The 15,467-nt window shown below is 59.9% G+C and overlaps 1 protein-coding gene across 2 annotated transcripts; it reads left to right on the top strand.

The window, feature by feature from the left end:
* Positions 1-79: 79 nt before the first annotated feature.
* On the top strand, positions 80-14,996 carry G6PD (glucose-6-phosphate dehydrogenase). Of its 2 annotated transcripts, none has more exons than XM_055337523.1 (13): positions 80-300; positions 1,146-1,273; positions 8,584-8,621; positions 8,707-8,815; positions 9,393-9,610; positions 11,959-12,117; positions 12,204-12,329; positions 12,700-12,793; positions 13,082-13,268; positions 13,516-13,751; positions 13,825-13,901; positions 14,037-14,129; positions 14,237-14,996. In XM_055337523.1, the coding sequence occupies exons 1-13, from the start codon at positions 189-191 to the stop codon at positions 14,325-14,327; spliced, it is 1,668 nt and encodes a 555-aa protein (XP_055193498.1). In that variant the 5' UTR covers positions 80-188; the 3' UTR covers positions 14,328-14,996. The 2 variants fall into 2 exon arrangements, with proteins under 2 accessions (XP_055193498.1, XP_055193499.1); XM_055337524.1 differs by lacking the exon at positions 80-300 and adding an exon at positions 456-587.
* Positions 14,997-15,467: the final 471 nt, after the last annotated feature.

Below are 15,467 nucleotides of genomic sequence, written 5' to 3'. Positions count from 1 at the left end.
CTAGGCCGCCCCGCCCCCAGCCAGGGGAGGAGCTAATAAGGAGCCGCACGGGCTGTAGGAGGCCCCGCCCAGGAACAGGGTCGAGGAGGCGTGGCCACACCGCCGGCGGAAGTGGAGCCCTCCGCGAGGGCGCAGGGCCGCCCGGGGCGGGCTAGAAAGCTGGACCGTAGGGCTGGGCCAGGCCAGCGATGAGTACGCGGGCGAACGATGCAGAGCTGCACGAGGACGCGCGAGGCACCGAGGACGCGGCGCAGAGGGAGCGGGGACAGAAGGCACCCGGCGGCCGAGCGGCCCGCGCAGGTGCCCAAGGGGCGGGGCGGGCCGAGGGTGGAGGCTTTGCGCGGCGGGAGGGCGGGCTTTCCCCTCCGCCCCAGCGCGGGCTGCGCGCGCACCTCCCCGCGCCTGGGCTCGGCCCCACCCACGGGGAAGGGCCTGTTGCGGCCCCGCCCACGCGCCTCGCCTGAGGCGGGTCAGCTCAGCCCAGGCGCCCGCCCCCGCTGGTTAAATGAGCCGGCGGGGCGCAGCCCCCGGAAACGGCCGGGAATTCCGGGGCTTTGAGCGCGGCGTTCGACGGCAGCGGGGCGCAGGTAACGTAGTGGCCAGGCGCCGGGCCAGCGGAGGGGCGTGCGGTGCCGCCAGGCCCTTTGATTTGCCCAGCTTGGGAGCGGAGCAAAATCGAAAGGGCTTACCTGATCCCAATGCCCCCCCATCCCTCCGTTGGCCCCCTGGGGGGACTGAGACCCTTCAGAGGGGCCGCGACCTGCCGGCGACTCCCAGCTTAGCAGGAGGAGCGCCGGAACTGCCCTCCGTCATCGCCCGGTCTAACGTGCTCCAGCTCATTGTGGAGTTTGCGCTGGAGTTTGGGGTGAGGTGGTCCTGGGCAGGTTGTGCAATGCTCCAGCAGTTCCACTAGTGCTCTGAGTAACTCCGTAAAGTACGCCGTGCAACAAAGCCGCCTAGAGAGTATGGTGGGAGCCCAAATCCTGCAGTCCCTAATCCCCCAACCATCCTGTTCCCAGGCTACTCAGTGAGCGGTTTTAATAATCAGGCATCACTGGGTGAGACCCCAAAGGACCCCTCCAGAAGGGGGCCAACTTCCCCATGCTCTCCTGTTCTGGTGTGTCAACAAGCCTTTCTTTAACCAGAGAGCATCATGGCAGAGCAGGTGGCCCTGAGCCGGACCCAGGTGTGCGGGATCCTGCGGGAAGAGCTGTACCAGGGCAATGCCTTCCATCAATCTGATACCCATATCTTCATCATCATGGGTGCATCGGTGAGTCTCCCCCAGGCCCCACATCTCAAAAGCCAAGCTCAGAGTGTGCCATTGCCTCATGTCCCTTCCTGCTGGGTGCCTGGACTTTCCCAACTGATTGTCCTGGGGCCCCAAGGGCCCCGTTCGGTTGGTCTCTCCCTTTTGGTCCTGCCTGTGCGCCACTATCATCCCAGTACCGCCCAGTATACATGCACTGCCAGGCCGTTCTGAAATCTGTTTGTGGCCATTAATTGTAGACCCGTGTTCTGGAGCTGGGAGGGCCGTCAAGACTCTCTGGTTGGACTTCTTCTTTCACAGGGAAAACTGCAAAAAAAAAAAAAAAATACTGCATCTTTTTCAAATTTGTTTGTAACTTGGTAGATGTTATACGTTGATTAATTCCAAAGACAGGATCTGAGGTGTGAGCTCCACCTTGTCTGTCTCTACCCCAAGTTCCGTGGGAACAAACACTCAACCTTCCTGTGAATACCATGTCATTACCCCAACTTCCAAGGCCTGCCCAGGAGCAATGACCTGTCCCACCCCACCATATACCCTGGGGAACTGCCATTTTCTAGAAGATCAAAGGGTACAAGCAGAAGCAGAGGCATAGCACATGGACCGGAGGTGAAGGAGGGTGGGACAAGAGAGGGAGAGTGGGTCCTAGTGGAGCCGTGACCCCCAGACTAAAGCAGCCTGCTGGTGCGCCACATGGAAACAGGATCTGTGGGGCGGCAAGATGAGCTGCCAGGGTTTTGTCTCCAAGTAAAAGCTTTCGCTCTTTGCTTTCACCCTGGGCAGGACCAACAACCTGTTAACTGTCTTGTGACGTCTCTGCTGGTAACTTGCTGTATAATCTTAAGGAAGAATTCCACCAAAACTAGCTATCTGTGACAGGGGAGGCATCGTGTCTCTGCACCCATGTCAAGATGCCCTTAGCCTTAGAGGAACCTGCTTCTTCGTGCATCAAAGTGCCACTACCTTTGCCTTTGCATAGCCTGCTCTCTGCCAGCTGTTGGGAGTCTGATCAGAACTCTGCAAAGGAGAGCAGGAGGCTGGAGACAGTGCTGGGGGTGGAGATAGGGCTCTGCCAGAGGCAGGGACGGCGGGCCACCCCAAGCGCTGTCCTCTGACTCCATAATCCCGAGAGTAGAGGGACCCAGGGACATGGGGGAGGGGAAAGCAGGCTTAGTCTCTATCTACCCTGGCCCCGGCATGTCCTCTTTAGAGGAGCCATGCCTGTGTTGGCCACAAACCCTCATACCTAGGATTCTGACCATGAGTTCCAAGAAACAGGTTAGAGGAGACATTTACTTGGGATTATTACTCCTCTTCCTCCCACCCCCATAGCAGGCCGTCAGAGGATGCTCCCCCAGAGAAGCCCAGGCCACAATAAATGACTTAGGACCCCAGGCTCTCAACTGTCAGGTAGTTTCTTGAGAGCATCCAAGCTTGCTGTGTGACTGGCAAGTGTCTTTCCTTCTCTGCACCTCAGCTTTTCTTAGGAGCCAATGAGGACTTTTGAAACAAATGCCAAGAGACCTCGGGCTGAGCCGATTCTGTGACTGCTCACTGCCTTCTCCTGTGGCCAGCTTGGGGTTGGGCAACTTTTGTTTGCAATTGGTAGGGTTCCCCTTTGCTCTTCTCTGCTCCAAGAGTGACAACCAGATGCTCAGAGCAGAAATGGGAAGTGCTCCTACAGCAGGGTGGGGTGGGGAGGGACCCCTTGTCCGGGAGTTGTTTGCTCCAGGGGGTTGGGGCTGGGCAGGTAGGCAGGTGGGCCTCCCGTCCTCAGGCAGCATCTGGAACAGCTCCCACCCTCCAGCCCCTGAGGCTTGCTCCTGCCTGTTACGAGGTAGGCACAGTGGTGCTGAGGGTGCACTGTCCCAGAACCTACACTTCTGGGAACCCAGCAAGCTCACTGCTCATTCGTCCAACACTCAGTGATCAAGTGCCTCCTCTGCAAGCTGGTGAGCGTCGGCCCTGCCTTCCCTGTGTGATCTGGGTGGTGAGGGAAGGGACCCAAGGGGAGTCAGTCACCCAATAAGAGCTCGTAGTGGCACATGTGACAGAAAACAGAACTGGGCCCTTGGGCCCCACCGCCTCCAGCACACAGGTCCCACGAGGAGAGCCTGCGGAGTGAGATGTGCAGAGCCAGGGTCAGGGAGCATTCCGTGCAAAGAGCAGAGCAGACTCAGAGCCCTCAGTGGCTGGCAGATGCCCTGGGGCAGGCTGGGCCCACATGGCCCTCCTCTGCCCCTCCTTCCTTCCTTACCTGCTTACCTAAGCCTCGTTCTCAGGCCCAGCTTCCTCCCTGAGAGCGCCCTGGTGCTGGCTCATGGTTACCCAATAGGCTTTGAGCTGCTCTCTGTTCCTCATATGTGGCCACTTACCACCTCCTCGGGACTCCTGCCCCCAGCCAGGAAAGGAGTAGAGAGACTTACCGTCCCCATCTGGAAAGCTCTGGAATTAAAGAAACCAGTTTCTCCTTACAGACCAGTGTTGGGGGCAAGGGGCAACCCTGGGCCTGACAGATCCTAGCAGATCCTGGCCTCCCCCATCTGATAGGACCTCGGGTGGGCGAAGGACTCTCCCCCAACGGGGGGTGAAGGAAGGAGGGGAGGGCCGGGCAGAGACTAGGATGGGGAGTTGGGGGGGGCAGGATGGGCTCGCTGCAGGCTGCTCAGCAAGCCCCTCACCCCCCTGGACCTCAGTCTCCCCACCTGGAGCACAAGGGCCATGGACTTGATGGGTGTTCAGGCCTCCTCCCAGTTTGTGCCCAGACAAGGGGTGACCGAGCTGTCTTGGCCCCTCACTTTTTTGGGGATATTTCAGGGCCACTTTTCCCACCTTGGGTCGATAAGATTCTTGCTGTGTCATGATGACCTTGGCACTTCCCCAAAGGCCTGATGATTCATGAGCCCCAGGGTGGAGGAGGGAGCCTACATCAGCAGCCCCCAGGCTCTCTCTCCCCAGTTGCCAGGAGCCAGCTGGGCCCCAGCCAGGGCCCAGGCCCCACCCCAGGAGGCCGGGCAGATCCTTGACCCCGTGACCCTCGGGGGACTGGGCTGGCCCACCCCTCCCAGGCCTACAGCTGGCCGCCAGCCTCCAACGCCCTGAAATCCTCACACAAAGGTGTCGCCAGTGCTTGGGGCTTGTACAACTGGCAGCCGAGGTCAGAGCCAGGCGGCGACGGGCAGGCGGTGGCCCAAGGCCCTTTGCCCCAGCCGGGAGGGATACAGCGGCTCGGGTCTTCCTGAGGTCCTGCTTCTCCTGCCTGTGACATGTCCCCCGCGGCTCTTCCCCACTGTGCTCCCCAAAGTCAGGAGGCGTCCCACTAGTATGTCGCCCGCTGTGCCTGCGATTGCCGCCCTCAGCTTTGCTCCCTGTCTTTCCGTGTTGGTTCTTGCAAGTGTCTGGCGTAGGCTGGCGGGAGGCAGGCCACCCCACTTCCCCACTGGAGGAGCAGCAGCGCGGGCCCCCTCCCACCGCCCCGGGGTGCACGTCCCCCTCCCCCGATGACGGGGATGCTGCTGCGGCGCTGAGCTGAACAAGGCAAGCAGGTTCTGTCGGTAGTTAATCCCGAGGGGAGCAGAACAAACAGCTGGGGTGTTGGGCTCCGTGACTCAGCAGAGGGACACTAGGCCCCTGCTACGGGTCCTCTGAGCCCCTGGAATGTGATCGGAAGCAAACATTACCTGCCACAAGGGAGGTGAGGATGTGTTTGCAGGCCACTGTTCTGGTAGTTTCTCCGGGGTGCTTGTCCCCAGCAGGCCGGTCCTCCCTGGAGCTGCGGGGCTGAAGTGCCCTGAGCAGGGGTCTCCCTCCAGCCCCGCGATGGGAGAAGCCCGAGGCGGGCACTGGCACTCTGCCGTAGTGGGGGCCCCTGGACAGTGAGGGTCGCAGGCAGGGAGCCAGCTCGCTCCCCAGGCTGAGGCTTGGAGTCACACTGAAGGGCCAGGCGGGCAGCCATGTGAAGGTGGTGGTTACCACAAGGACCCACGGGCCTTGGGAGGTCAGTTGTGAACAGCAGACGTGAGCCAGGGCGCCAAGCCAGGGGACCCGAGTTTGGAAACCACCCGCTTCGGGCCTCCAGGATCCCAGGGGAGCCTGGAGATGACCAGCGGACACTTGACTGTGTGGGCCCAGTGCTCACTAGGATCTGGGCAGGGACAGACTCCTGGAGGGGTCCCCCTGCGGGTCCCCACCTACAACCCCGGGGGAACATGGGCTCACCCAGGGAGACTCGAGGTGAAGCAGACGACGGGAGGGAACTCGAGCATTCAAGGCACAGGGCCCCCGCCCCCGAGCCTGCACCCCCCCAGGGGAGGGATCTCCCATCCCAGAGCCCCCTGGGTGCTGTCCGAAGTGCTTGTCTCTGGGGGGCACTGAACCAGGCAGGAGCTGCTCTCGTCTGGTCACGAGGCTTCCGTCGTGCAGTCGTTCATGGAAACGAACTTATCCAGTGGTCACATTGCTTCCGAAAGGTCACTTCGTGTTGAACATTCAGGTCCTCATCTGTGGATTGAGCTCTGCCCACGGCAAGTCCAGTCCACCCCAGCCTGGCCCATTGTCTCCCCGCCGATTGGCAGAGCTTGGCGCCGCGCGTGGGCTTGCACCCCAGGCCCATCCCACGCTCTAATTACGGGGTGGGCAGATGAAGGGCCCCGGCCTCCTGTTCTTCAGCAGCCGGTGACCTCTCCCGCCCCCTCCTCTTCCACCTGGAGTACGGTGCCTTTGTCACGTTGCAAAATTACAGCATATTGCGATGGCGGCAGTGACCGAACTGGACCCCAGGGAGAAGGAAGCCTGTGATTCTTTCGAGGGAGGCCTCTGTTGAATCTGTGGGCTCCGCCGTGTTGTCACTAAGAAGCTGCCATATGTTCACACCCTTTTATTTTGGGAAATTTCACACATCCACGAAGTTGACACAACAGTGTGATGAGGGACGCCTGCACGGCCCAGTCGGTTGAGCCTCCGACTCTTGGTTTCGGCTCAGGTCGTGATCTCAGGTCGTGGGATCGAGCCCCGCATCGGCTCCGTGCTGGGTGTGGAGCCTCTTGGGATTCTCTCGCTCCCTCTCCCCCTACCCCCTGCTCGCTCACTTGCTCACTCTTAAAAAAAAAAAAAAAAGGAAAGAAAAGAAAGAGTACAACGAATGGCCGCTGTCCATTACCTAGTTCCCACGACATTCCGCCTCTTGTTTCGCCCACTCCCCACTCTCTGCTCAACTGTTGTTTTTGTTTTTCAGGGTTTTTTTTCTTGGACAAAACTGAAATGTGTTGAAATGCACGAATCCTAATGGTGCAGGTTAAACACCTTTATCGGGATCCCTGGGTGGCGCAGCGGTTTGGCGCCTGCCTTTGGCCCAGGGCGCGATCCTGGAGACCCGGGATCGAATCCCACGTCAGGCTCCTGGTGCATGGAGCCTGCTTCTCCCTCTGCCTGTGTCTCTGCCTCTCTCTCTCTCTCTGTATGACTATTGTAAATAAATAAAAAAAAATTAAAAAAAAAAAAATAAAAAAAAATAAACACCTTTATCATAATATAGGACCTTTTGGGGCACCCGGGTGGCATAGTTGATTAAACATCCGATTCTTGGTTTCAGTTCAGGTCACGATCTCAGGGTCCTGGGATCCAGCCCCGCGTCGGGCTCCACGTTCACTGACGAGTCTGCTTGAGATTCCCTTTCTCCCTCTCCCTTTGCCCCTTCCACGTGTGCGGTGTCTCTGTGTCTCTCGTCTCTCTCAAATAAATGTATTCTTTTAAATTAAAAAAAAATCAACATAGGACTCTTCATCTCTGCAGAAAGTTCTTAGACGGCCACCCCAGTCAGTCCACCCCAAACAACCAGCGATGTAATCTCTACCAGGAGAGATTCGTCTTGCGTATCCTAGAGCTTCACTTACAGCTTGTCCACCTACCTGGAGCCTTTGGGTTGTCTCCCACGTGGGGACACTGAGTTGAGGCTGCTGTGCACGTGCATGTGTAGACGTGTGCTCCGCATCCCCTCCAACACTAGGTGTGCTGCTTTCGTTTGCATTTTCCTGACAACTGAAGATCTTGAAAACTTTCTCGTGTGTTTGTTAGCCGTTCATTTCTCTTCCCCGCAAAGTATTTGATCAGTTTTTTTCTTTTTTTTTTTATTTGATCAGTTTTTAAGTGGGTTTTTTAATTTTGCTGCAGGAGTAGGTTATGTTTCCGGGTTGCAGACAGACTCTGCCTCAGAACGGGATTCCATCTTTCTGGCTTTGTGGTAGCCCCCCCCGCGCCCCCCGCCCCGGGAAAGCGTTCTAGTGGCAGGGTCAGTGTTGCCATTGCCTTGCTGGAAAGGTTTGTGGTCACAATCCAATTTCCTTCACGACCATTGCCCACTCGGGTCCCTGTCTCTGGGTAGGTGGCATTTTTTTAGAATTTTGCCCATTTCATTGAAGTTGTGTTTTCCTGGTTGTACTTGTGTTCTGTTGCACCCCTAATTCCTGGCACCTTTTAAAAAAGTCTCACCAGAGGGTTGTCGGTTTTTCTTCAGCTCTTTCAAACACCAGCTTTTGGATTTCTTGATATTTTCTTTTGGCTTATTTTCTATTTTATTTATTTAAGTTTTTCATCATTTCCTGCCTTGTAACTCGCTTGGCTTTGGCTTTCTAATCCTACTCTTTTGTCTGAAAATTTTTTAAGAATTTTATTTCTTTATTCACGAGAGACACAGAGAGGGAGGCAAGAGACCCAGGCAGAGGGAGAAGCAGGCTCCATGCAGGGAGCCCGACGTGGGGCTCGGTCCCCAGGATCATGCCCTGGGCCGAAGGCAGATGGTCAACTACTGAGCCACCCAGGCGTCCCTCTGTGACTTCTTAAATCGGACACTAATAAGCTCATTGGCCCCGACCTAGAGGCAGCAGCCCAGGGCACACCGCATAGGTTTTGCTCTTTGCTGTTTCTGTTCCGTTCAGTTCTAGAGTCTTCCTTCAGATTTTCTTCAGCCCGTGGGCCTTCGGAGGTGGGCTTTGGGGCCTGGCTGTGCTTTCCTTGCTTACACTGTGACCAGAGACCGTGGTCCGTGTGATCCCAGGGCCTGCAGGTCGGGCAACAGGCCTCCTGGCATGAGGTCCGTTCACCTCGAGGTGGCTACCGCGGGACGCGGGCGCTGTCACCTGAGTCAGGGTGAAGTGCCAGCGCAGGCTCCCATTCGAGCTCCTCCTGCTGCTTGCACGGGCACGACAGGCGCGCTCGCGGCCCAGTAGGGACCCTGGGCGAGTGCCCAGGTTGAAAGGGAGCAGACCGTCGAGGTCGTGCCCACGCTTCTCCTAAGCACCCCCTTCCCTCTGCTGCAGGGCGACCTGGCCAAGAAGAAGATCTACCCCACCGTCTGGTAAGCAGCGCCCGCCCCCGAGTCCCTGTGTCCCCGTGTCCCCAGCCCTCCCCATCCGGCCGCCCGAGTCACGCTCTGCCGTCAGGTGGCTCTTCCGGGACGGCCTCCTGCCTGAGGACACCTACGTCGTGGGCTTCGCGCGCTCCCGCCTCACCGTGGCCGACATCCGGAAGCAGAGCGAGCCCTTCTTCAAAGTGAGCGGCTTCCGGGGGTGTCCGTGAGGGGCGCCCCTCCCCTGCCTTGGTGGAGGTGCTCCCGCCCTGGCGCTTCTCACCCCCAACTCCCCACACACCCCGAGCTCGCACCCTGCCCACGACCCACACAGCCGTGCGCCGCCCGCTCCTGCCACTTCTTTGATGACCCAAGTGTCATGGAGCCCGGCGCAGGGACCCTGCCAGCTTGAGGCCCCCGTTCCCCAGCGCTCCCAGGGTCCTCCCTGCCGTGCCCCCCACACCGTCACCCCCGCCAGGGCCAGGAGCTGAAACAGCATCTTCCCACAAAAATCACAGAGCTGCCTCTTGCCCACACACCCGAGGCTGCTGGTGTGACTTCAGAGAGTCCCGCCGGGTCACGCCTGCTGAAGTGTCACCGCTGTGTCAGGGCCCCAGGGCCCCCGGGGGGTGCCTGCGGGCCGAGGGCCCAGCCTGGGAGTGCTGGAGCCCGTGTCCCGCCCCGTGGGCGCGCAGAGCTGACGGGAGGGGGCCCGCTGGGCTGTGGGGCGAGAGGGAGGGCCGGGCCGCGTCCCTGTGCCCACCTTTCTCACTGTCTCAGGCCACAGCAGACGAGAAGCCCAAGCTGGAGGAGTTCTTTGCCCGCAACTCCTACGTGGCCGGCCAGTATGACGACGTGGCCTCCTACGAGCGCCTGCACAGCCACGTGAACGCGCTGCACCAGGGGCCGCACACCAACCGCCTGTTTTACCTGGCGCTGCCCCCCACGGTCTACGAGGCGGTCACCAAGAACATCCGCGAGACCTGCATGAGCCAGACGTAAGGCTTGACCTCTGCCCTCCTGCCTCCTAGGCGCGCCCTGGCCCGCCCTGGCCGCTGTCCGTCCCCGGGGCGGCCGCGGCTGCGGAGTCCGCAGCAGGTGGCGACCCGTCTGCGCTCTACCTGCGTTAGCCCTCCGAGGCGCAGAATGGGGTCCCCGTGGGGGGGACGCCCGCCCCCCCCCCGCCCCCCCTCCCTCCTGGGGATCCTGCGGCCCCTGTGCCAGGAGTGCCCCTACCCCCAGCTGCTCCCGCGACGACCACCGGGGGGCGCTGTTGCTCCACGAACCTGGAACCTGCTGCCGGCGCTCTCGGTCCTTCGGGCGGCGCCGGGTGCCCTGGCGGCCGCGAGGTGGCGGCGGCGCTCGCGGGATTCCGCTTCCTCCAGCCCTGGCTCGGCTGGCCCTGCTTTTTTTTTTTCTTTTTTTCTTTTTGTTTCTCTTTTTTTTCTTTTCTTTCTTTTTTTTCTCTTTTTTCTTTTATTTCTTTCTTTTCTTTTTTCTTTTTTTCTTTATTCTTTTTTTCCTTTTCTTTTTTTCTTTTTCTTTTCTTTTTTTTATCATTCTTTTTTTCTTTCTTTTTTTTTCTTTTTTTCTTTTTTTTTATTGGAGTTCAATTTGCCAACATATAGCATGACACCCAGTGCTCATCCCATCAAGTGCCCCCCTCAGTGCCCGTCACCCTGTCACCCCACCCCCCGCCCACCTCCCCTTCCACTACCCCTTGTTCATTTCCCAGAGTTAGGTGTCTCTCATGTTTTGTCACCCTCACTGATATTTTCACTCATTTTCTCTCCTTTCCCCTTAATTCCTTTTCACTAATTTTTATATTCGCCAAATGAATGAGACCATATAATATTTTTTCTTTTCCGACAATGGAATATTACTCGGCCGTGCTTTTCTCAAAACCACAGTCATGTTTCACTTTGCCTCAGGTTTGTGGGGATTTTTTTCTTTTTTTAAAAGTATCATCGACATTTATTTTTTTTCTGGAGAACACCTTTTCTTCAGTCGTTGAGGACTTACCTCCTTACATAGACTTCGGTGGAGGTCGTGGGGCAGCACCCGCGGGTCTAAATCGGAGTGGGGGGGTGCTCGGTCCTTCCGCGCTTCATGAGAGTGATTCCTGAGTGGCACAACTCACGCAATAATAGAGTTTCACATACAGCTTGGGAAGCACATAGGCGTCGAAGACACTCACTTCAGAAATGTCCCTAACGGCGGCAGCCTCCACTATGTCCCGAATAATGAACTTTTTTTTTAAGATTTTATTTATTTATTCATGAGACACACACAGAGAGAGAGAGAGGCAGAGAAACAGGCCGAGGGAGGAGCAGGCTCCATGCAGGGAGCCCAACATGGGACTTGATCCCGGGACTCCAGGATCACACCGTGGGCTGAAGGCAGCGCTAAACCGCTGAGCCACCCGGTCCGCCCCACCAAATAACAAACTTCTTAATGGCCTTGTCCTTGAGCACACAACAGGCACAGTTGGTGCAGCGGATGGGCTGCACGTGCCACGGCCTTTTTTGGCACAACCATTATTCCTTCTTTTCTTGGTCATCTTGGCCACGGGACTAAGAGCTGTCCCACATTTTGTTTTCTCACATTTTTTTAATTTGAATTCAATTTGCCAACATACAGTCTAACACCCAGCGCTCATCCCATCAAGTGCCGTGCTCAGTGCCCGTCACCCAGTCACCCCAGCCCCCCCCCACCTCCTTTTCTGCAACCCTTGGCTTCCTAGAGTCAGGAGTGTCCTGGTTTTGTTTGTTTTTTTTTTGTTTGTTTGTTTTTAATTTTTATTTATTTACGATAGTCACAGAGAGAGAGAGAGAGGCAGAGACACAGGCAGAGGGAGAAGCAGGCTCCATGCACCGGGAGCCCGATGTGGGATTCGATCCCAGGTCTCCAGGATCGCGCCCTGGGCCAAAGGCAGGCGCCAAACCGCTGTGCCACCCAGGGATCCCCGTGTCCTGGTTTTGAAGGCAAAATGCCACGTTCACTGCCTGCGGGGAGCAGCAGAGAAAGGCTCCCCAGCTGTCCCGCCCGCACCCAGGCCACCTCTGACCAAGGACCCTGCACGGGGCTGGAAGGGAGTGGGGCCACCCAGGGGCAGCACCAGCGGGTCGGGCAGGGAGGCTTCAGAGCAAGTTGTCTGCGCGGCTCTGACTGGGGGACACGAGGTGCCGGGGGTGCAGAAGGGCCTGCCCAGCAGGGCTGTGCTGGGCACCTCAGGACGAGCAGGGGCAGGGAAGGCGCTCCCTCTTCTCGAGGAGGGGGACTTACGGGGTTCGGGGCCCTGCTGCCCAGCGAGGGTGTGGGGTGACACGGCGCTGGGCCCCCGCAGAGGCTGGAACCGTGTCATCGTGGAGAAGCCCTTCGGGAGGGACCTGCAGAGCTCCGACAGGCTGTCCAACCACATCTCGTCTTTGTTCCGCGAGGACCAGATCTACCGCATCGACCACTACCTGGGCAAGGAGATGGTCCAGAACCTCATGGTGCTGAGGTGTGGCCCGGCCCAGCGGCGGACAGAGGGGCCGGGGTGGGGGCCCGGGGGGCCCAGCACCACCCTCTGCCCTGCCCCTCCTGCAGGTTTGCCAACAGGATCTTCGGCCCCATCTGGAACCGAGACAACATCGCCTGCGTCATCCTCACTTTCAAGGAGCCCTTTGGCACCGAGGGCCGCGGGGGCTACTTCGATGAATTTGGGATCATCCGGTGAGAGCCTGTGTCCCCTTCCTGGGGAGTCAGCACGAGTGACGGGTGCCATCCTGCCGTTCTGCAGGGTCACCCCTCTCTGTTCTGGGGGGCTCCTTCCACGCCAAGGTTCAGATTCGTGGGTGGGTGTGAGTGCTCGGTGGTGGCTGTGAAGGGAGGGGTCCCGGCTCTTGCCTTCCCCGAGGGGACCTCCAGGGCCAGACACGGCTCAGGAAGCAGGTCTCACAGCTTGTTGCTAGAAAGCCCCACTTGAGGTACTAAGTCCCCAGAGCCTGGCCAACAGGGACGGGGCCGAGGTGAGCCCTCCTTGCTCCTTCCTCACCGCCCGAATGCCCCCCGAGCCGAGTTCCACGCACTTCTCCCTCTGCAGGGACGTGATGCAGAACCACCTCCTGCAGATGCTGTGTCTGGTGGCCATGGAGAAGCCTGCCTCCACGGACTCGGACGACGTCCGCGACGAGAAGGTGGGCAGAGGCGCACCCTCCTGGGTCCTGCTGCCAGGCCTGCGGTGGCTGTTGGGGGACCCCAGGCAGACTCATGGCGTCTAGCTCTCAGCCTCCCCTTCGGGGGGGGGGGTTCCAGGTGGTCCCACAGAGCCCTTGGGTAGGAGGGCCGTGGCCGTACCCTCAGGAGGGTGAACACGCTGCCTGTGCTGACCCGTCACCCACCTCCAGGAAGCCCACCCTGCTGGGTCCCGTGTGTGGCTGCTCCACCCGGTTACCCACGGACCCCGTCTCCTGATCCTCTTCCAGGTCAAGGTGTTAAAGTGTATCTCGGAGGTGCAGGCTGACAACGTGGTCCTGGGCCAGTACGTGGGGAACCCCAGTGGAGAAGGGGAATCCACCAAAGGGTACCTGGATGACCCCACAGTGCCCCACGGGTCCACCACTGCCACCTTTGCAGCCGTCGTCCTCTACGTGGAGAACGAGAGGTGGGATGGTATGTGGACGGGACGCCGCCGGGCCTGGCGGGCAGGGCCTCGGGGGCCCCATGGAGCCCTTGCCCTCCGGTCCGAGCCCCTCCCAGGAAGGGATGCTGGACAGGAGAGGCCCCGGGTCAGGGGACGTGGCCACGCATTGCACACGCACGTGCGCACACACCTGCACACCCGTCCCCACGCTCCGTCCCCTGCCCCTCCCACCCTCGGGGCGGCACCGCGGGGCCTGACGCCAGCCTCGCCCACCAGGGGTGCCCTTCATCCTGCGCTGCGGCAAAGCGCTGAACGAGCGCAAGGCTGAGGTGCGGCTGCAGTTCCGCGACGTGGCCGGCGACATCTTCCAGCAGCAGTGCAAGCGCAACGAGCTGGTGATCCGCGTGCAGCCCAACGAGGCCGTGTACACCAAGATGATGACCAAGAAGCCCGGCATGTTCTTCAACCCTGAGGAGTCCGAGCTGGACCTGACCTACGGCAACAGATACAAGGTGGGCACTCGGCCCCGGGGTAGGGGTGGCTGCGGTCCGCGTGGACAGGCGGCCTCACCCCTCCTCCTCGCAGAACGTGAAGCTCCCCGATGCCTATGAGCGCCTCATCCTGGACGTCTTCTGTGGGAACCAGATGCACTTTGTGCGCAGGTGAGGGGCACCCGTGTGCCATGTGTGTGCGGGGGGATCGAGCTGGGCTCCAGGTCAGGGGGCAGCCTTCTCCCTCCCTCGCTCCCCCCGTACCCCCCAGAAGCACCCCCCCAAGCCACACCGTGTCCCCCTCAGTGACGAGCTCCGGGAAGCCTGGCGGATCTTCACGCCACTGTTGCATAAGATCGAGCGCGAGAAGCCACAGCCCATCCCTTACGTTTACGGCAGGTGAGGGGCCGAGTGGGGAGGGAAGGACGGGACCCCTGGGCGGGGGGGGGGGGGCACGGGAGCCCAGGGCCTCCCTCACATCTCCCCTCTGCCTGTCACTCTCCCAGCCGAGGCCCCCCGGAGGCAGATGAGCTGATGAAGAGAGTGGGCTTCCAGTACGAGGGCACCTACAAGTGGGTGAACCCCCACAAGCTCTGAGCCCCGGGCCCCAGGTCCCCACCCCACCCACCTTGGCCCCATCTGTCTTTGTTCGTCTCACTTGCCTACCACCCTAACCCCACGTCGGGAGGGCTTCAGGACCATAGGCCTTAGCGTCACATTCCTGGTCCCTGGTCACCCCGGGCCTAACTACATTCCGCAACCGCCAAGCACTCGAGACTCGCGCCGTGACCATCCCTAGCTGCCACTGGCCCCTCCTGAGCCAGCCTCTGCCCCCAGGACTGAACCCCAACAGAAGCAAGTAGAGTGGCTTCTCCACTTGTCCTGGGCTCCTCCACCTAGGACAGGAGTAAGGGGTGACGTTGGGGGCGGGGAGGGGGCCAGTGGCCACCCCACACTCCTGCTGGCTGTGGGCAAGGACCTCGGAACTGGGGGTAAGGGGTCAAGCGCTCTCACAGCAGTCTCTGTGCCACTCGACATTCCTGGTCACCTGCTGGAAGGGACCTCCATGCTGCCCAGCAGTCAGTCCCCTGTGTCTTGAGCCCCCTGAATGTCCCTCTGCCCCACCAGCTCCCCCACCACCCCAGCTCTGCACTCCATGGCCCGCCCACCTCAGCGCACCTACAGGGGACCCCTCGCCACCGGAAATGCAGAAACAGCAAGTGGCACACCCCATCTCAGCCCCCTGCCATTAAATCCACAAACAGACCCACCTGTTCCCTGGTTGTTTCCTTCCTGCCACTTGTAACCGTGGAGGAGGCCGCCTGCGCCTGAGGCTGGCCCGCAGCCGCCTGACTCCCTGACCACCCATCCCTCACCCGGTTCTCCCCCCGCTCCCAGCGTGGGCGTGGCAGTCCGGGCCGCCTTCACCCTGACCCCACGTCTAGGCACCACTGAGTCCCGCCCCCCACGTGGGCTCTTCACTCTGCTCCACTCGGGGGTTTTCGGCACAAGACCACGTAGGGGTACGAGATGGGGTCACGTTGATTCACACCTTCCAGCAAATGCTTCCACTGCACGCGCTGCCCACGTGGGCCCCCACCCCGGTCCTGTCCCTGCCACAGCGAGGTCACATCACAGAATCGCTGAGGGCCAGTTACACTCCCTGCCGGTCCGTGGAGGCAAGAAGTATTTAGGAAGGAAAGGCAGCGGGCTTTTGTGACCAACCTTGGCGCGGGG

This window comes from Nyctereutes procyonoides, unplaced genomic scaffold, assembly GCF_905146905.1.
Source record: "Nyctereutes procyonoides isolate TBG_1078 unplaced genomic scaffold, NYPRO_anot_genome, whole genome shotgun sequence".
Taxonomy (NCBI): Eukaryota; Metazoa; Chordata; class Mammalia; order Carnivora; family Canidae; genus Nyctereutes; species Nyctereutes procyonoides.
The sequence above is the reverse complement of the archived record's forward strand: the minus strand, read 5'-3'. Positions and strand labels throughout refer to the sequence as shown.

Excerpts from the sequence above, each read along its gene's own strand:
- G6PD (XM_055337523.1), top strand. The coding sequence starts at position 189 with ATGAGTACGCGGGCGAACGATGCAGAGCTGCACGAGGACGCGCGAGGC. Across the intron at positions 12,330-12,699 it reads GATGAATTTGGGATCATCCG|GGACGTGATGCAGAACCACC; the intron begins GTGAGAGCCTGT and ends CTCCCTCTGCAG. Across the intron at positions 13,269-13,515 it reads GGAGAACGAGAGGTGGGATG|GGGTGCCCTTCATCCTGCGC; the intron begins GTATGTGGACGG and ends CTCGCCCACCAG.